The sequence below is a fragment of the Chenopodium album genome, chromosome 18 (genome assembly GCF_948465745.1).
Source record: "Chenopodium album chromosome 18, dcCheAlbu1.1, whole genome shotgun sequence".
NCBI classification, from domain to species: domain Eukaryota; kingdom Viridiplantae; phylum Streptophyta; class Magnoliopsida; order Caryophyllales; family Amaranthaceae; genus Chenopodium; species Chenopodium album.
Window position 1 is genome coordinate 12,937,710 of NC_137851.1, and position 14,150 is coordinate 12,951,859.

Consider the following 14,150-nt stretch of genomic DNA (forward strand, 5'->3'; position numbering starts at 1 on the left):
TCATTACGACATGCCAAAAGATGACTTGTTTACTTCACCAGTTTTCTAGTCTCGACGATGAGACTTGGACAGATACATACACTAATGTTCAATCCTCGATGTAACCTAAGCCATCAAATCAGCCCCATGAACTTTGCTAGCTAGGATTTCTATGAAATTATCAATCATCATTAACTTTGGTTCTCTATCAATAAAAAGAAGACTAAATTACCAATCCCCTAAAACAGAGGATTAATCACTTCCAATTACTTCAAAGATGATTTTTTTCCTGCTAACAAACCAGCAGTAACTAGCAATGCACATTATTACTAAAACAATTGTAATAGTAAAGCAAAATCATTAAATAGAAATAACCAAAAAGATGAGATCGACTTGCCCATGTGGTGTTGAAAAATAAAGAAATTAATAGAATAGTGTCCACTTAAAAATATTTCTCAATTTAGTGTCCATGTAGGTTCGAAAATTTACAAACATAGGTTATGGTTAAAAAATCATTAAAGAGAACTTTTTTTTATAATAAAATCCTAATAAATATGTATACCATCATTTTTTTTTTTTTTTAAACACGAAGAGGGTTTCTTTTTCTATTGGTTACTCAAACCTTAATCAAAGAGAATATCAGATATTACAGTAGGTAGGATTTCTTCAAGCCAAACTTTCATTTATGCATATAAGATATATCTTTATTAAGTCAAACATCAATTTTTTTTATCTTAAATAATGCTTATGATATCTTAATTTTATTTAGCATTGAGCCTCATCATTAATGCTTTTGTATTTTATTAATAGTAAAAATGGAATTAAGCACTATGGAGTATGAATATGATGTAGTAATATAAATGTTTAAAAATTTTCTAGCATTTTTTTTTCTTTGACAGCAAGTAACCAAGATAGCTTAAAGTGATCAAAAGTTACCCTTGAAATGAATAAAAGTTACCCCAATATGCATAAAAGTAACCAAATACAAATAAAAATTATCTACGCTTTATTAGTAAAGAATCACATTTTAAATGACAAAAAATCAATTATTAGTGATTGAATGTAATTAAATTACCTTTATAAAACTTTCTTGTTGTCTATTTATATAAAATTTTTATTATGTTTAAAGTTACCCTAAAATTAGCTAAAAGTTACCCTTATATTGCTCGATGTACACTAATATTAGTGTAAACCGGGTGTATACAAAGTTTTTGCCAAGAATATTATTAAGCTAAACTAGAAATATCTAGAAAAATAGCAGAGCTAGTAACCAAGAATTTTATTAAGCTAAACTAGAAATATTTAGCAAAATAGCAGAGCTAATACAAGAAGGATAGTCTTCCACCCAAACTCTCAAATCCTCATAGTTTCTACATACTATTTTGAGCAAGTTTGTGGACAGCCACATTCCCACATCTGTTAACTTCCGAGTAATTAAAGCAGCTAGTTTAAGAATGTCCCTAACGGTGATATGACCAAAGCTAGACATTTCATGCTTCTCCTGTTCCAAATAAGTTAATTGATTGTTGCAGTCCGTTTGTAGCATATTTGTTATGGATATAAATTGTCAAAAATATATAACATGAAACATCAATGTTTGGAACAATGGTGAATTAAAACCATTAGAGAATAGTATTGAGACTCCAATGATTTTTTTATTTAGATTTTAAATACGAAGCGATAAAAATTAGGTTTAGAGCTTTCCAATCCTACGTGAACACTACTTTGAGAAATATTTTAAAGTGAACACTATTTTAGTAATTTCTTTATTTTTTTAGCACCAATTTAGCAAATCGTTCAAAAGATGATGAATAAATAATAAGTAATAACAAGGTTTTAAGTCGCTGATACACATCAAACACTTCAAGAAGAGATTCTAAGCATAAAACAAACATCAAAAGAGAATTTAAAAATCAATACCCTGTCAGTCTGTCACCCATAAGCTTGATTAATGTCGGGTTTGAGAAGCCAAGAACTTCACGGAATGTCAAATTGACTGGAGATTTCACATATTAGCTTTCCATTTTTCCAGTCTTTACTTGATACTCTAACCAGCCCAAATAAACTAAACACAATCTCACAAGTTGAAGATGCCCTGGGTAGCTGGATCAAAGATTTATAGAATGTAAACACGTTCCATAGATGATCTTTTTTATCACACAAGATTACATCAAATTTTATACGCCGTATCTGAAGCTTTTCCAAAACAAGTGCATTACTTAGAATGTACTTAGCAACCTGAGTCATCATTAACAGCTCGTTGTCCGGTTATTATTTCTATTGTCTTCAACTTACTTAAACACTCTGGTACACACCAATTCATGGGAACCGTTACGGGATTTGTATAACCCATATTAGTTAGGCATACCGAAACATGCCTTAAGTTAGGAAAACATCTCATCGAAAGTAGAAAATCCTTCCAGCCACCATAATTTAACCTCGTTTCAAGACGTTCTAGATTAGGAAAGGTCCCGAGATTTACAGAGTTAAGGCAATGATATAGGTTGGTATTCTCTTTACCCGCTAGCAGGAGAGAAAGCTCCCTAACACTAGACAATTGCCAAATAAACTTGAACATTTCCGATCCAAGCGGTACATATAAATAATGCCTCGGATTCCAAAGCAGGTGAATCGATGCTTTGACTAATTTCGACGGATTCTGAATAGAGTAATAATTTGAAGTGAGGCTAGCTAGATTAAGGGTCTCCAATTTAGGTGCATCGATGAGGATTTTGGGCTGTTGGTTGTGCCAACAAATCTATTCGCAACAACCTCAGATTCGGCGCTGATATATTCAGAACAATCTGGGGTTCGGGTTTGGGTTTGGGTTCGGGTTGGGTTATATAGTCTTTGAATATCAAATCTGCATCCATCAAACGTTGACAAGACCTAAATAGATTCCCCAAAAACTCATGAGGGACGCCAACAATATAGTTCAGCCTAGTCTTCCTCAAATTCGGAAGTTGAATATCTGTAATTTCTGGTAAATTAAACTTGATCATACCTTTTAATATCAAAACTACCAGATTCTTGGAAGAAAACAGAAACACCGGAACGGGAAAGCAATTCTTAGAATAAGTGAGATCCGATTCAACAATGATCTGCTCCACGTTTCAGCCACAAACTTCTTGGAAACATGCGTCTGCTACGCTAGGCTTAGATAAGTTGGACAACGAACGTAACTGAAGTTTGAAAACATGGAGGGTCTGATCGAGAGGTCAGTTGTCGAACTATATCGACCACACGGTGGAGAATTTGTTTGAGGCTAGTTTAGAAACGTAAAGTCCATCATTGTCGAATTTGAAAGTGGTGACACCAGTCCAAAGGTAGCACCATCGACGAGATAAGACGGAGGTGGCAACCGCGGAATTGATTTGGAGACGAGAGAGTATATTGGCCAAGATATCATCTGCAAGAGAACTGAATTTGTCTTTCTTGCTCTCCATCTCCTATTGGTTTATTGAAACCCTCCTATTTCTCTCCTTTGTTTCTTGTAAATTCTCCTAAAACTCTATTTCGTACTACGTATTATATAAGCGGGGGTTGTTAGGTAATTGTGTCCTTTACTCTGATGCCTTACGACCTAGCGTTAATAGGTAAGAAAAATTAAAAATTATTCAACATTATATTACTAATTTAAAATCCAATGTAATGCATGGTTGTTAAATATTTTTATAATAATATTACAAAATAAAAAGTAAAGATATGTAGAAATATTTCATTTGAGTATATATGGAATATAATTGTCAAACTGAAAAGAAAATATCATAAGGTATAAATTGTTTATTAAAGATTTTGAAAAAAAAAAAAAAGCCAAAAAGTTGGGAAAATTTTTCACAATGTAATGACAAATGTCATTGGTTATTCGCTTTTAGTATGGAATATAAGTTAATAGATAAAATTATCGACTTTAAATTGGTTTCTTTTTTTTGGTGAAGTTGACTTTAAATTATTGACTTACTATACAATAAACATAGGTAAAGCCGTAAAGGCACTAATAATGGTTATAATTATTTAATATGGAAAGAAATAAAGACATATTTTTTTTTATTTTGATACTTAGAACTAAATCTCCATAAATTAGAAATTAGATATATGAAAAAAAAAAAAAAAAAAAAATTTATCACTGTTACCTGTGCTGGAATTCGAATTTTCTTAGGAATTGTTTGTAAGTATCGTTTGACTATCTTTTACTCCGTATTAATGAAATCCTTTTTCTTCTTGTCAAAAAAAAATTATAATATGAAAAAGATCGAGGTGGTGTTTATCTTTTACTAAAACATGAGGTGGTGTTTATCTTTTACTAAAACAGTACAGCTTGTACAAATGCCCATACTAAATTCTAGAAGTATAGTTCTGCATGAAAACACCAACTGTGACTCGCAAGAATATACACATAATCAAAAAATTTCTAGGGAGTTAATAAATTGGAGTAACAATAACAGTTCTACCGATGAACAAGTACAAAATTAATAAGAATCTCTTATATTTTTGAGATTTTTAAGATGGTTGGTATTGATAAGAATAGACTGTACAAAATTCTCCTTTATCTACAACAATAATAGAGAGATTGCAAGAGAAGAGACCAGCTACACTGCCACCCTTTCTACAAGAAGCAAGAGTCCTAATACTCTTTATCTATCCCCTACATACAGTGCATTGACAAAGGCGAAATATAACACAACAATTGTAATTTTCGGCCCAATTTAACAATGTGGGTAACTTATTGCATCACTAATTAGGTGACTTTGCCCCTAAATTTAATGAGACGGCCCTGATATGGCTTAAATGCTAATGTTCAAACTCACTGGAAAAACAAAACATCTAATTTTTAGAATGGAGTATTAGATTTCTTGCTTCCCCATCTCATGTTTTTACACGCACGTTGTCACGGGTCATCTCCCACACCAAGGATGGGCGTCAAGAGGGTCACTAGGCAGCAAGGCAACATTCGGGGCTAGGGGGCCTGCCTTGGTGCTCAGGTAAGCACTTCCCCCTAAAGAGCTTTATATTGAACCTGCCTTGTATTTCTAGTGAACACCCACTTGACAGTAACACAATAATGGGTCATTTGGACGGGCTAATGAGCTCCAAATGGGCTCAAATTTTGGGGTCCACCATATTTTGGGCCAAGGAAGACCATGGAGGTGTCGGTTTTCCAAACAGAGGTCCTGAAGTATGAGTTTGGGCAGCGGGCAGTCCGGAATACGTGAGAAGTCTCTAGAAGGTTCCGGGCTTATGTAGAGTGTTCTTTTGGAGGAGTATTCTAGAGGGAATGCTAGAATATTCAAGGGTCTTCATGTACATAGTAGAAGGGTCTAGGGTCTTCTTTGTATGTACATAAGTGTTGTACGTTCTAGAATGTTCTAGGGTGGTCTTGAGCATTCTAGACTAGGAAGGATGTAGAAACCTCCTTGTATGTATGTTCCTTTGGAGGTGGGAACGTTCTAGAGTAGTGTAGAGAGTGGTAGTCTAGAACCCTCCAATTAAGGGGGTTAGGAACTCTCTAGATATTTAGGAGGTAGCTTGGATGCCTATAAATAGCCCATCCTCATTTATTTGTACATTCAGCCAACACAAGCCAACACACTTGTAATTTCTCTCAAGCAATCAAAGAATTCCTTTGAAATATCTTGTGAGCATCTTTCTTATCTTACTTAGCCAAATTCGTAGCACACTTAGCCTAGCAAAACAAGGGGAGTCCTGACTAGGAGACTAACGGGTGCTGTCGACTAGTGGATCGCGTATAAGGGGACTTAGGCAAATAAGTCAACACGTGACAACGTGCTATATATATATATATATATATATATATATATATATATATATATATATATATATATATATATATATATATATATATATATATATATATATATATATATATAAGCAAACAGTATATTTCTAACTTGATCTTTCGCCTTAGTTTTGTTTAACCAATTACTTCAAAGATACTTTTCTTCCTGCTTATAAACCAGCATGCAGTAACTGATGATCGTAATTACTAAAACAATTGTTCCAGTAAAGGTTAATTATTACATAGAAATAAATAACCAAAAAGATGAATAAATAACAAAGTCTTTTTCCCCAACCTTTCTAGCACAACAATTTCTACTTTTTTGGCTCCTCAATTTCTTGGCTAGTCTGTATTTTTATTATACACGAAGTACTAGTAACTACAACTCTACAAGCATTCTTTTATAGAAAGAAACCAAACTTCAAGCAACAAAAGAAGAGGAAAAAGGCTTTAAGTTCGGTTTATGTGAGTTGTCGCAAAAGAGCTATTGCAATTGATCAGAATAATAGAATTTTCTCTTAGTATTGGTAAATGAATCATGTGGAGATAAAAGCAAAAGTTTGTATCAGCTACCTCCACAAAAATAACAGGGAGATTGCAAGCGAAGAGACCAGCTACTGCCACCCTTTCTACAAGAAACAGAGCCATACGCAGTGTTACCTAATACTCTTATCTATCCCCTGCGTACAGTACTGTATTGTGAAAGGCGAACAATAACACATCAATGGTAATGTCTGGTCCAATTTAACAATTTAAGTAGCTAATTGCATAGGTAACTCTAGCTTCACATAATCCTAATATGGTCATCAATTCCAGGAGATTGATATTTCAACTAGTCCCCTGAGTCCAAATTAAGCTTAATCATCAACATTCATTTAACTTGTAGCTAAAACCTGTCAAATAGAGAGTAAATCTTGAGCATATGTTGTAAAACAAACTTAGTCTACTAACTACAACTGTTTTCATCATAGCTGATTAAATTTGAAGCAAGTTTTTAATAGAGTCTTGTAGCTTTGACACCCTCAATTGTCATGACAAGTCAAAGGCTTAAGTGGCAACAAACACAAATTATTTTCTTGTACATCACAAGAACATTATCATAGTAGTTCATGTCCAGTAGCAATTTAAAGTTGACAAGCATAAATAACAATTGTCCTACTGGAAGAGCAAATTTAGCAAGGTATGTTGACACACATGTAACACATTGGTTGAAAGCAAAAACTAAACTTGATTTATGAAAGCAAATTCAAAAGGAAATCTAGTAGTCAGTACCTGCCAGCCATATGCATCCTTAAATGTTGGAACTTGGAAGAATACTGTCAATGAACCTGGCTAGGCCATATTACAGGTAAGCTTTCCGTTTTGAAATCAAGATCACTTGATGACCTAATAAACCTACCAGAAAACTCAACATCACAAGTCGAGCTCCTTGGAAGCTTAAACAAGGATATACAAAACTCACATTCCTTCCAGAGTTTTTCTTGTTCAGAATGTCCATCAAACCAAGCATCCAAGTAGAGTTTTTCCAAAACTTTTGCATTACCTAAAATGTACCCAAGCAACTTTGTATATCCTAGGTTAGTTTTCAAAATTATCATGATTTTAATAATTTTTGATTCATTATGTGACATATATCATATGATTTTAAAAAACAAAAACCATAAAACAGAAAGCCACAGCAATGTCAAACAATTTAGAAGTTTGATTTTATAGGTTTTTTGTTTTTTGTTGCGTTTGTTTTCTCTAGTTCTTTGGCTATGTGCCTCCTTTGAATAAAAAAAAAAGATTAAAAAAAAATTAAATTTTAATTACCTTAATAAAAAATAAAAAATAAAAAAAAACTTTCCTTTTGGACCCTACCATGTAATTTTCCGAAAACTTTGTACCCTCTCTAATGTTGCGATTATTACAAAACGAAAGGAGTACTCATTTTTAAATGGTATGAACGACATAAAAGAAGTACTCTGTAAAATACTCCCTATGTACGAATTAATAAACATGGTGTAACAATAACAGTTCTACCAATGAACAAGTAATAGTAAAGAGGGATAATTGCATAGCATGGCTTAAATTCTAACGTTCATACACACTAGCTAGAAAAAGTGAAAAACACAACTTCTGAAGTTAAGAAGCTCGTTGGAAGCTTGAAAAAAGCTTCACTGAATTTATTTTCCTGCCATACCTAGCTTGAGCTTCTTTACTTACATTGTTGCTCCGAACATCTATGAGGAGCTCAACAGTGGTGTTCCTCCACGCCCCCAACCAATTTTTTTTTTCCCCATTCTTTCTAGCACAATAAATTCTAATGTTTTGCTCCTCAATTTCTTGGCTAGTCTGCATTCTTATTATACAGAAAGTACTAGCAATTACAAGTATACTTTTATAGAAAGAAACTAATCAAACTTCAAGTAACCAAAGAAGAAGAAAAGGGCTTAGTATAGTATATGCGACTTGTAGCAAAAGAGCTCATGGATGATCTTACACGAATCTAGGTTGCAATTGATTGATAAGAATAATACAATTTTCTCCTTGAGTTGGTAGATAAATCATGTGGGGATAAAAGCACAAGTTTGTTATCACCTAACTCCACACAAATAAGAGGGAGATTGGAAGAGAACTAGAGAAGAGACAAGCTATGCCACCCTTTCTATAAGAAGCAGCGTTAGCAGCCCCGTGCAGTGTTACGGAGTACTACCTAATACTCTTATATATCCCCTGCATGCACCGTATTGAAAAAGGAGAACTATAATACAGCAGTTGTAATTTTTTGCCCAAACAATTTAGGCAGCTAATTGCATAGCTTAAGTAACTCTGGCTTCCCAGAATCCTATGGTTATTAATTCTATGAGATTGATTTTCAACTATCTCCCCTGAGTCCAATTAATTCTATAAGATTGATTTTTAACTTTGTCTACTAACTACTACTGTTTCCATCCTTGCTAACTAAATTTGAAGCAAACTTTTAACAGAGTCATGTGGCTTTAAGACCCTCAATTGTCACAAGAAGTCAAAGGCTTGAGTGCCAAACTGCCAACAAACATAAATTATTTTCTTGTACGTTATAAGAACATTATCATAGCAGTTTAAGTCCAGTAACATTATAAAATTGACGTGTATAAATAAAATAACAATTCAAGCAAAAAAATACACCATAACCATACAATATATAGATAAGCAAAAGAAGTTGATTTTACAATAACCATTGTCCTACTAGAAGGGCAAATTTAGCAAGGCTTTGTACATTGACACAAATCTAAACACATTGAAAAATCGAATGGAAATCTAGTAGTCAGTACCTGCCAGCCATATGCATCCTTTAACGTTGGAAGAATAATGTCAATGAACCTGGCTAGGCTATTATAGTTATACAGATAAGCTTTCTTTTTTGAAATCAAAAATCACTAGACGTAATAAAGCTACCAGAAAACTCAACACCACAAGTTGACGAGCTCCTTGGAAGCTTAAACACGGACCTACAGAACTCACGTTCCCTCCAGAGTTGTTCTTGTTCAGTACGTTCATGAAACCAAGCATCTAAGTAAAGCTTTTCCAAAACTTTTGCATTACCTAGAATGTACCCTAGCAACTTGAGCCCACCAGTATTCCCGCTAAGTCGTAGTCCCTTTATCTTTATCGTCTTGAGCTTACTTATCAAACAACTCGGTACAATATCTGGTGCACACCAATTCCTCTGCCCCATTTTGCTACTATAATCCATGTCATCGAGCTTTACCCAAAGATGCTTTAAGTTGGGGAAGCATTGCAGCGAAACCAACAAATCCTTGCAATCATTAAGATCAAACCCACCCGACAATGTCGTTTTAAGATGGACAAGATTTGAAAACATGAGCAGATTCACATTCACAGAAAGGTAAGCGAATACATTAAAATGCCTCTCCACCAATATCTTAAGGTTGCTAATACTACCTCAATTTTGAATACCTCGATTTTGGGGGAAGTAAGCTGTCGTAGGATGTTGTTGAGGTAGTCGGTTAGGTTTTGTGATTCATCATTATCAAGGTAGAGCACAAAGCGAGTGACGCCGGTCCAGAGGCGGTGCCAACGGCTGGATAAGATGGAGGTGGAAGCGGCGGAATTGATTGGAAGACGAGAGAGGATTTCAGTGAGGATTTCGTCAGGAAGTGAACTCAATCGATCTTCTCCGTCATCGGTTAAACTCCTGCGGCAGCGTCTGACAAGGTTCCGTCTTTGCCGGTGCCTGTCTTCGGCCATATTTTCCTGAATTTGGAAAGGTGACTTTTGTGTTAGAGAATTGAGTATGAGGGGACTGGAATGATGTATGAATTTCAGTCTCATAATTACACTTCTAGAAGGAAGCTTAAGTTGAAAACTGAAGCATACCAAACAGTTCCAAAAATAAGTAGGTATTGGAAATAATTCATCATGTTCATTTTCCGCATTAAAAAAGAATTGTTGTACATATCGGCGTAAAATTTCATGAAAGCATATTTTCTACTTCATCAGGTTTAAGTAAGTAGGTTATGGAATCGACCTCAATTTTAATTAACAATTTACAATTAAAAAAAATTAAAAACTAAACCTGAATTGTCGTCTGTCGAACAGAATTGAAGATAGAAGGCGAGCAGCCGAGCGCCGGTCGACGGCCAACGGCGGATCTTCAATGGGAGTGAGGAGAGAGGGAGAAGTTAGGGTTTCAAACTTTTAGTAATTGATTTTTTCTGTAATTCATTGATGGATGAGAGAGAATGCTTCAGATTGAAGGATATCCGTTGAGTGTAAGTGAGAGGAGGAGATGTGGAGATGAGGAGAGAGAAAGTTAAAAATGAGTGAAAGAGAATCTAGCCCGATAAATAAATTAAGGCCCCGTTCTTTAGAGTTGCTCTGCTCTGCTGAAATTTGTATAAAAATAATATTTAATATTTAATTATTATAATAATAATTAATATTTAATAATAATAATAATTAATATTGAATCATTATTATAATAATAATAATAATAAATATTTCATAATAATAATAAATAATAATATTTAATAATATTATTATTAAAAATTAATATTTAATATACTAATTATTAATTTTTAACAAAAATAATAATTAAATAATATTTAATAATTATTATAATAATAATTAATATTTAACAATAATATTTAATAATTATAATAATAATGCGACAATATTAATAATAGTTATAGTAGTAGTAGTAGTAGTAATAATAATAATAATAATAATAATAATAATAATAATAATAATAATAATAATAATAATCTGTTCTGCTCCGTTCGGCTCTGCTCTGCTTTGCTTCAATATGCTCTGCTCTGCTAAAATCTTCTCTGCTCTGCCCAGAAGCTCAAAAGAGCAGGGCCTAAGGCTAGGAGAATTTGGTAAATACAAAACCGTCAACACGTTGTTCATACTTCATAAGCCAAAAGTAATAAAAGAGCTACTTTCACGGTTTCACCCCAATTTGGTAAAGAAAGAAAAAGGTGCCGGGTTACCTTTGTCCTAAAATGGTTGGCTTTCACCAGTAGAACGCGCGTTGTAAAGTGAAAATAAGCGCAGAGTATAATACTTATACCAACTTTATTTTTATTTTTATTTTGTTTTGTTAAAAAAAATCCTATTTGTTTTTTTTTTTAAAAGAATCCTATTCATTTTTTCGGATTCAGTATGGGTTCAACTAAAACCGTCACTGGCTCATTGCCATTGACATACTATAAACCTCCAAAATTGTCTTTCAGAAGCCTCCAAACATTTCATTTTTGGAAGCAGGGTTAAGATAGTTTTAATGCTCGTCGTCGTAGATTTCTATTTTGGTCTTTTTAGTTTTCTTTCTATTGTTGCTTTTGTTTTTGTAGTTCTTCTTATATATATAAACAAAAAAAAAAAAAAAAAAAAAAAAAAAAAAAAAAAAAACCCTGATGAATTACATTTATATAAGTTTTATAGGCACGTTTATGCTAGTTTTATAGTTGCTTTTTAGGTCTTTTGGTCTCTTTTTAGGTTGCAAATGCATAAGTTGTCCGTTTTGTGCTCTATTACACTTCGTTTGTGTTTTCTTAATGTTTCAGGTAGTTTTGTAGTTTCAATAACTATTTGGATGAAAAGTCGATGAATCGATATCACTCAATTACAGATATGTGTTTGTGGAAACCTTAGGTTGAGATTTTTATGCGTGAGGAATAATAATAGCATCCGTAAAGGTCGCTATGCACCTTTCGGAATTGAATTTGAGTTAGAAATAGAGAAAAACGATGATTTACAAAGTGACAAAACTGACCTTTGTCCACTCTTTTGATCATAACTTGAGTTCTACATATCGGATTGGAGTTATTCAAGTTACGTTTGAAACTAGACTTGAAGATCTTTCCAACGATAGGTCACACGCTCAAAGAAGCCTTCTAGAACAGAAGTTATGGCCATCTTAATTCGTGTTATGTACCCTGTGACCAAACCCCACGCCCACGCGAACCTCCCAGCACTACTGCCAGGCCCTGGGGCTGACCTGCGCCCGCAGGTTTTGCGAGTGAACAGCAGCCCACGAGGCTTTGTCGCTGTCATGTCCCTCGATTGCATCGATCATCTTCGTGCCACGTCATCGTCTATGGTCCAATAGTATTGCGACTTATGTATTTATTATTTTCTTATTTCTTTTCTTTATTTATTTTTAGATTAGAATTTAGGATTTTATAAATACTCAAGGGATATTATTTTTCCCTTATGCCTTTTATGCTTTTTATTATTTTGCGCTTGTTGTAGTTTTCTCCTGAACCCTAGTTTCTCATGGCATCTCCATGGATCTTCGGTTTATTATTTTAATTCATTGAGGTATTTTATTACTATTTATTGCTTTTAATTATGTTTCATTCCTTAGATCTAGTTTTAATTATTTCTTCCATGTTTGAGTAGTTTTATTTCTAGGGTTTGGGAATCCATGTTTTTATTATGAATCTTGATTGATATTTATTCATGGTTTGATTATTATTTGATTTCTCTAATTGATAGTACTTTATTGTTAATCTTACAACCTGATCAATTGTTTGATTAATTGTTGTTAATAAGAGTTTGAATTGAAAGATCTTACTTTTAAAGGCTTACCTACATTTAGCAATTCTGATTATATTAGCGACCGAACTACATATGTTGAATTGAGAGCGTGAAGACCCGACCGTAGGCTTAGCACTAGTTGATTGATTATTGAATTGTTATAAGTATTTTGATAGATTTAAAATTATAAGCATGGTGAACCATAACCATAGGCCTTTTTATTAGTTTTTATTCCTATTTTAATTTGGACTACTTTTCTATCTGAATTTCGTGACTTGTTTAGTTTCTCCAATTTCTTAGAGGTTAGATTGAATATCATCTCCTTGTGGATTCAACCCAACTTACCCTACGACATTGTTAGTTGGATTTGTTAGGAATTTATTTTTGACAAGTGTACGACAACCTATCAAATCCCCTTAGTAGTAAATTAACATTGACATACTCTCGATGCAACAATTCCAATTTACAATATATGTAACATAGTTTTAACTTAGTATGCCACTGCCATTGACATACTCTCGATTAGGGATCGCAATGGGTAGGGACTGGCAGAGTCTAGTAATACCCGAACCTGTACCCATAAATTTTTTCCCATACCCATACCCTAGATGGACCTTATGGGGTGTTTGGATTGTGGGAATGGAAATTTGGGGATTAAAAGGTGGGAATGAAATTAGGAATCAATTATTTGGAATACATATACATACCATACCCAGACCCGACCCTTATAGGGCATTTGGAAGGTGGAAATGGGAATTTGGGAATTAAAAGGTGGGAATGAGATTAGAAATCAATTATTGGGAATACATAAAAATATGTTCATACCTTTTTTGGATAGTGGTTAGAGATGGAAATATCCAGTGGACCACCCGCCCACCCGCTCCACCCGCCTTATTGGACGGGTGAAAAACCCGGTTTAAACGGATGATAGGAGGGTAACGGATTAACGGATCGGATTCGGGTGGACAATTTTCACCCATCACCCGATCCGTTAACCCGACCCATCACCCGAATATTTCAAAAAATACAACATTCCATGTGTTATTGTTAATTTAAGCTTGGATTTGAAGGCTTTGAGTTTTATTAGAATTTGGATGTTTATGAGTTTATGAGTTCAAAAATCATCCGATAATTCAATAAGTTGATATTTCGATGAGACGTTGACACTTAGGACACACTAAATGTTATATAATTTTTAATTTAAATACTCATATTGTACACCTGATTATCACCCGAACCATCCGTTTTACCCGTGGGTGATGGATGGATGGATTATGTGGATGTTTTAGTGGGTGGTGGATGGATCGGGTGGGGTGGATGGAGGCGGGTGATGATCCACCCGCCC

At 34.0% G+C, this 14,150-nt stretch overlaps 1 protein-coding gene across 1 annotated transcript; it reads right to left on the minus strand.

The window, feature by feature from the left end:
* Nucleotides 1-8,964: 8,964 nt before the first annotated feature.
* On the minus strand, nt 8,965-10,549 carry LOC145591523 (FBD-associated F-box protein At4g10400-like). Its single transcript, XM_081648001.1, has 3 exons — nt 10,338-10,549; nt 9,719-10,015; nt 8,965-9,557 (listed from the first exon to the last, which is right to left on the minus strand). The coding sequence occupies exons 2-3, from the start codon at nt 10,007-10,009 to the stop codon at nt 9,168-9,170; spliced, it is 681 nt and encodes a 226-aa protein (XP_081504127.1). The 5' UTR covers nt 10,010-10,015; nt 10,338-10,549; the 3' UTR covers nt 8,965-9,167.
* Between the last annotated feature and the right edge of the window lie 3,601 nt (nt 10,550-14,150).

Bases quoted from the DNA above. Each gene is read 5' to 3' on its own strand.
- LOC145591523 (XM_081648001.1), bottom strand. From the start codon at position 10,009: ATGGCCGAAGACAGGCACCGGCAAAGACGGAACCTTGTCAGACGCTGC. The intron at 9,558-9,718 runs GTATTCAAAATT...AATGATTGCAAG, and splicing joins TTACTTCCCCCAAAATCGAG to GATTTGTTGGTTTCGCTGCA.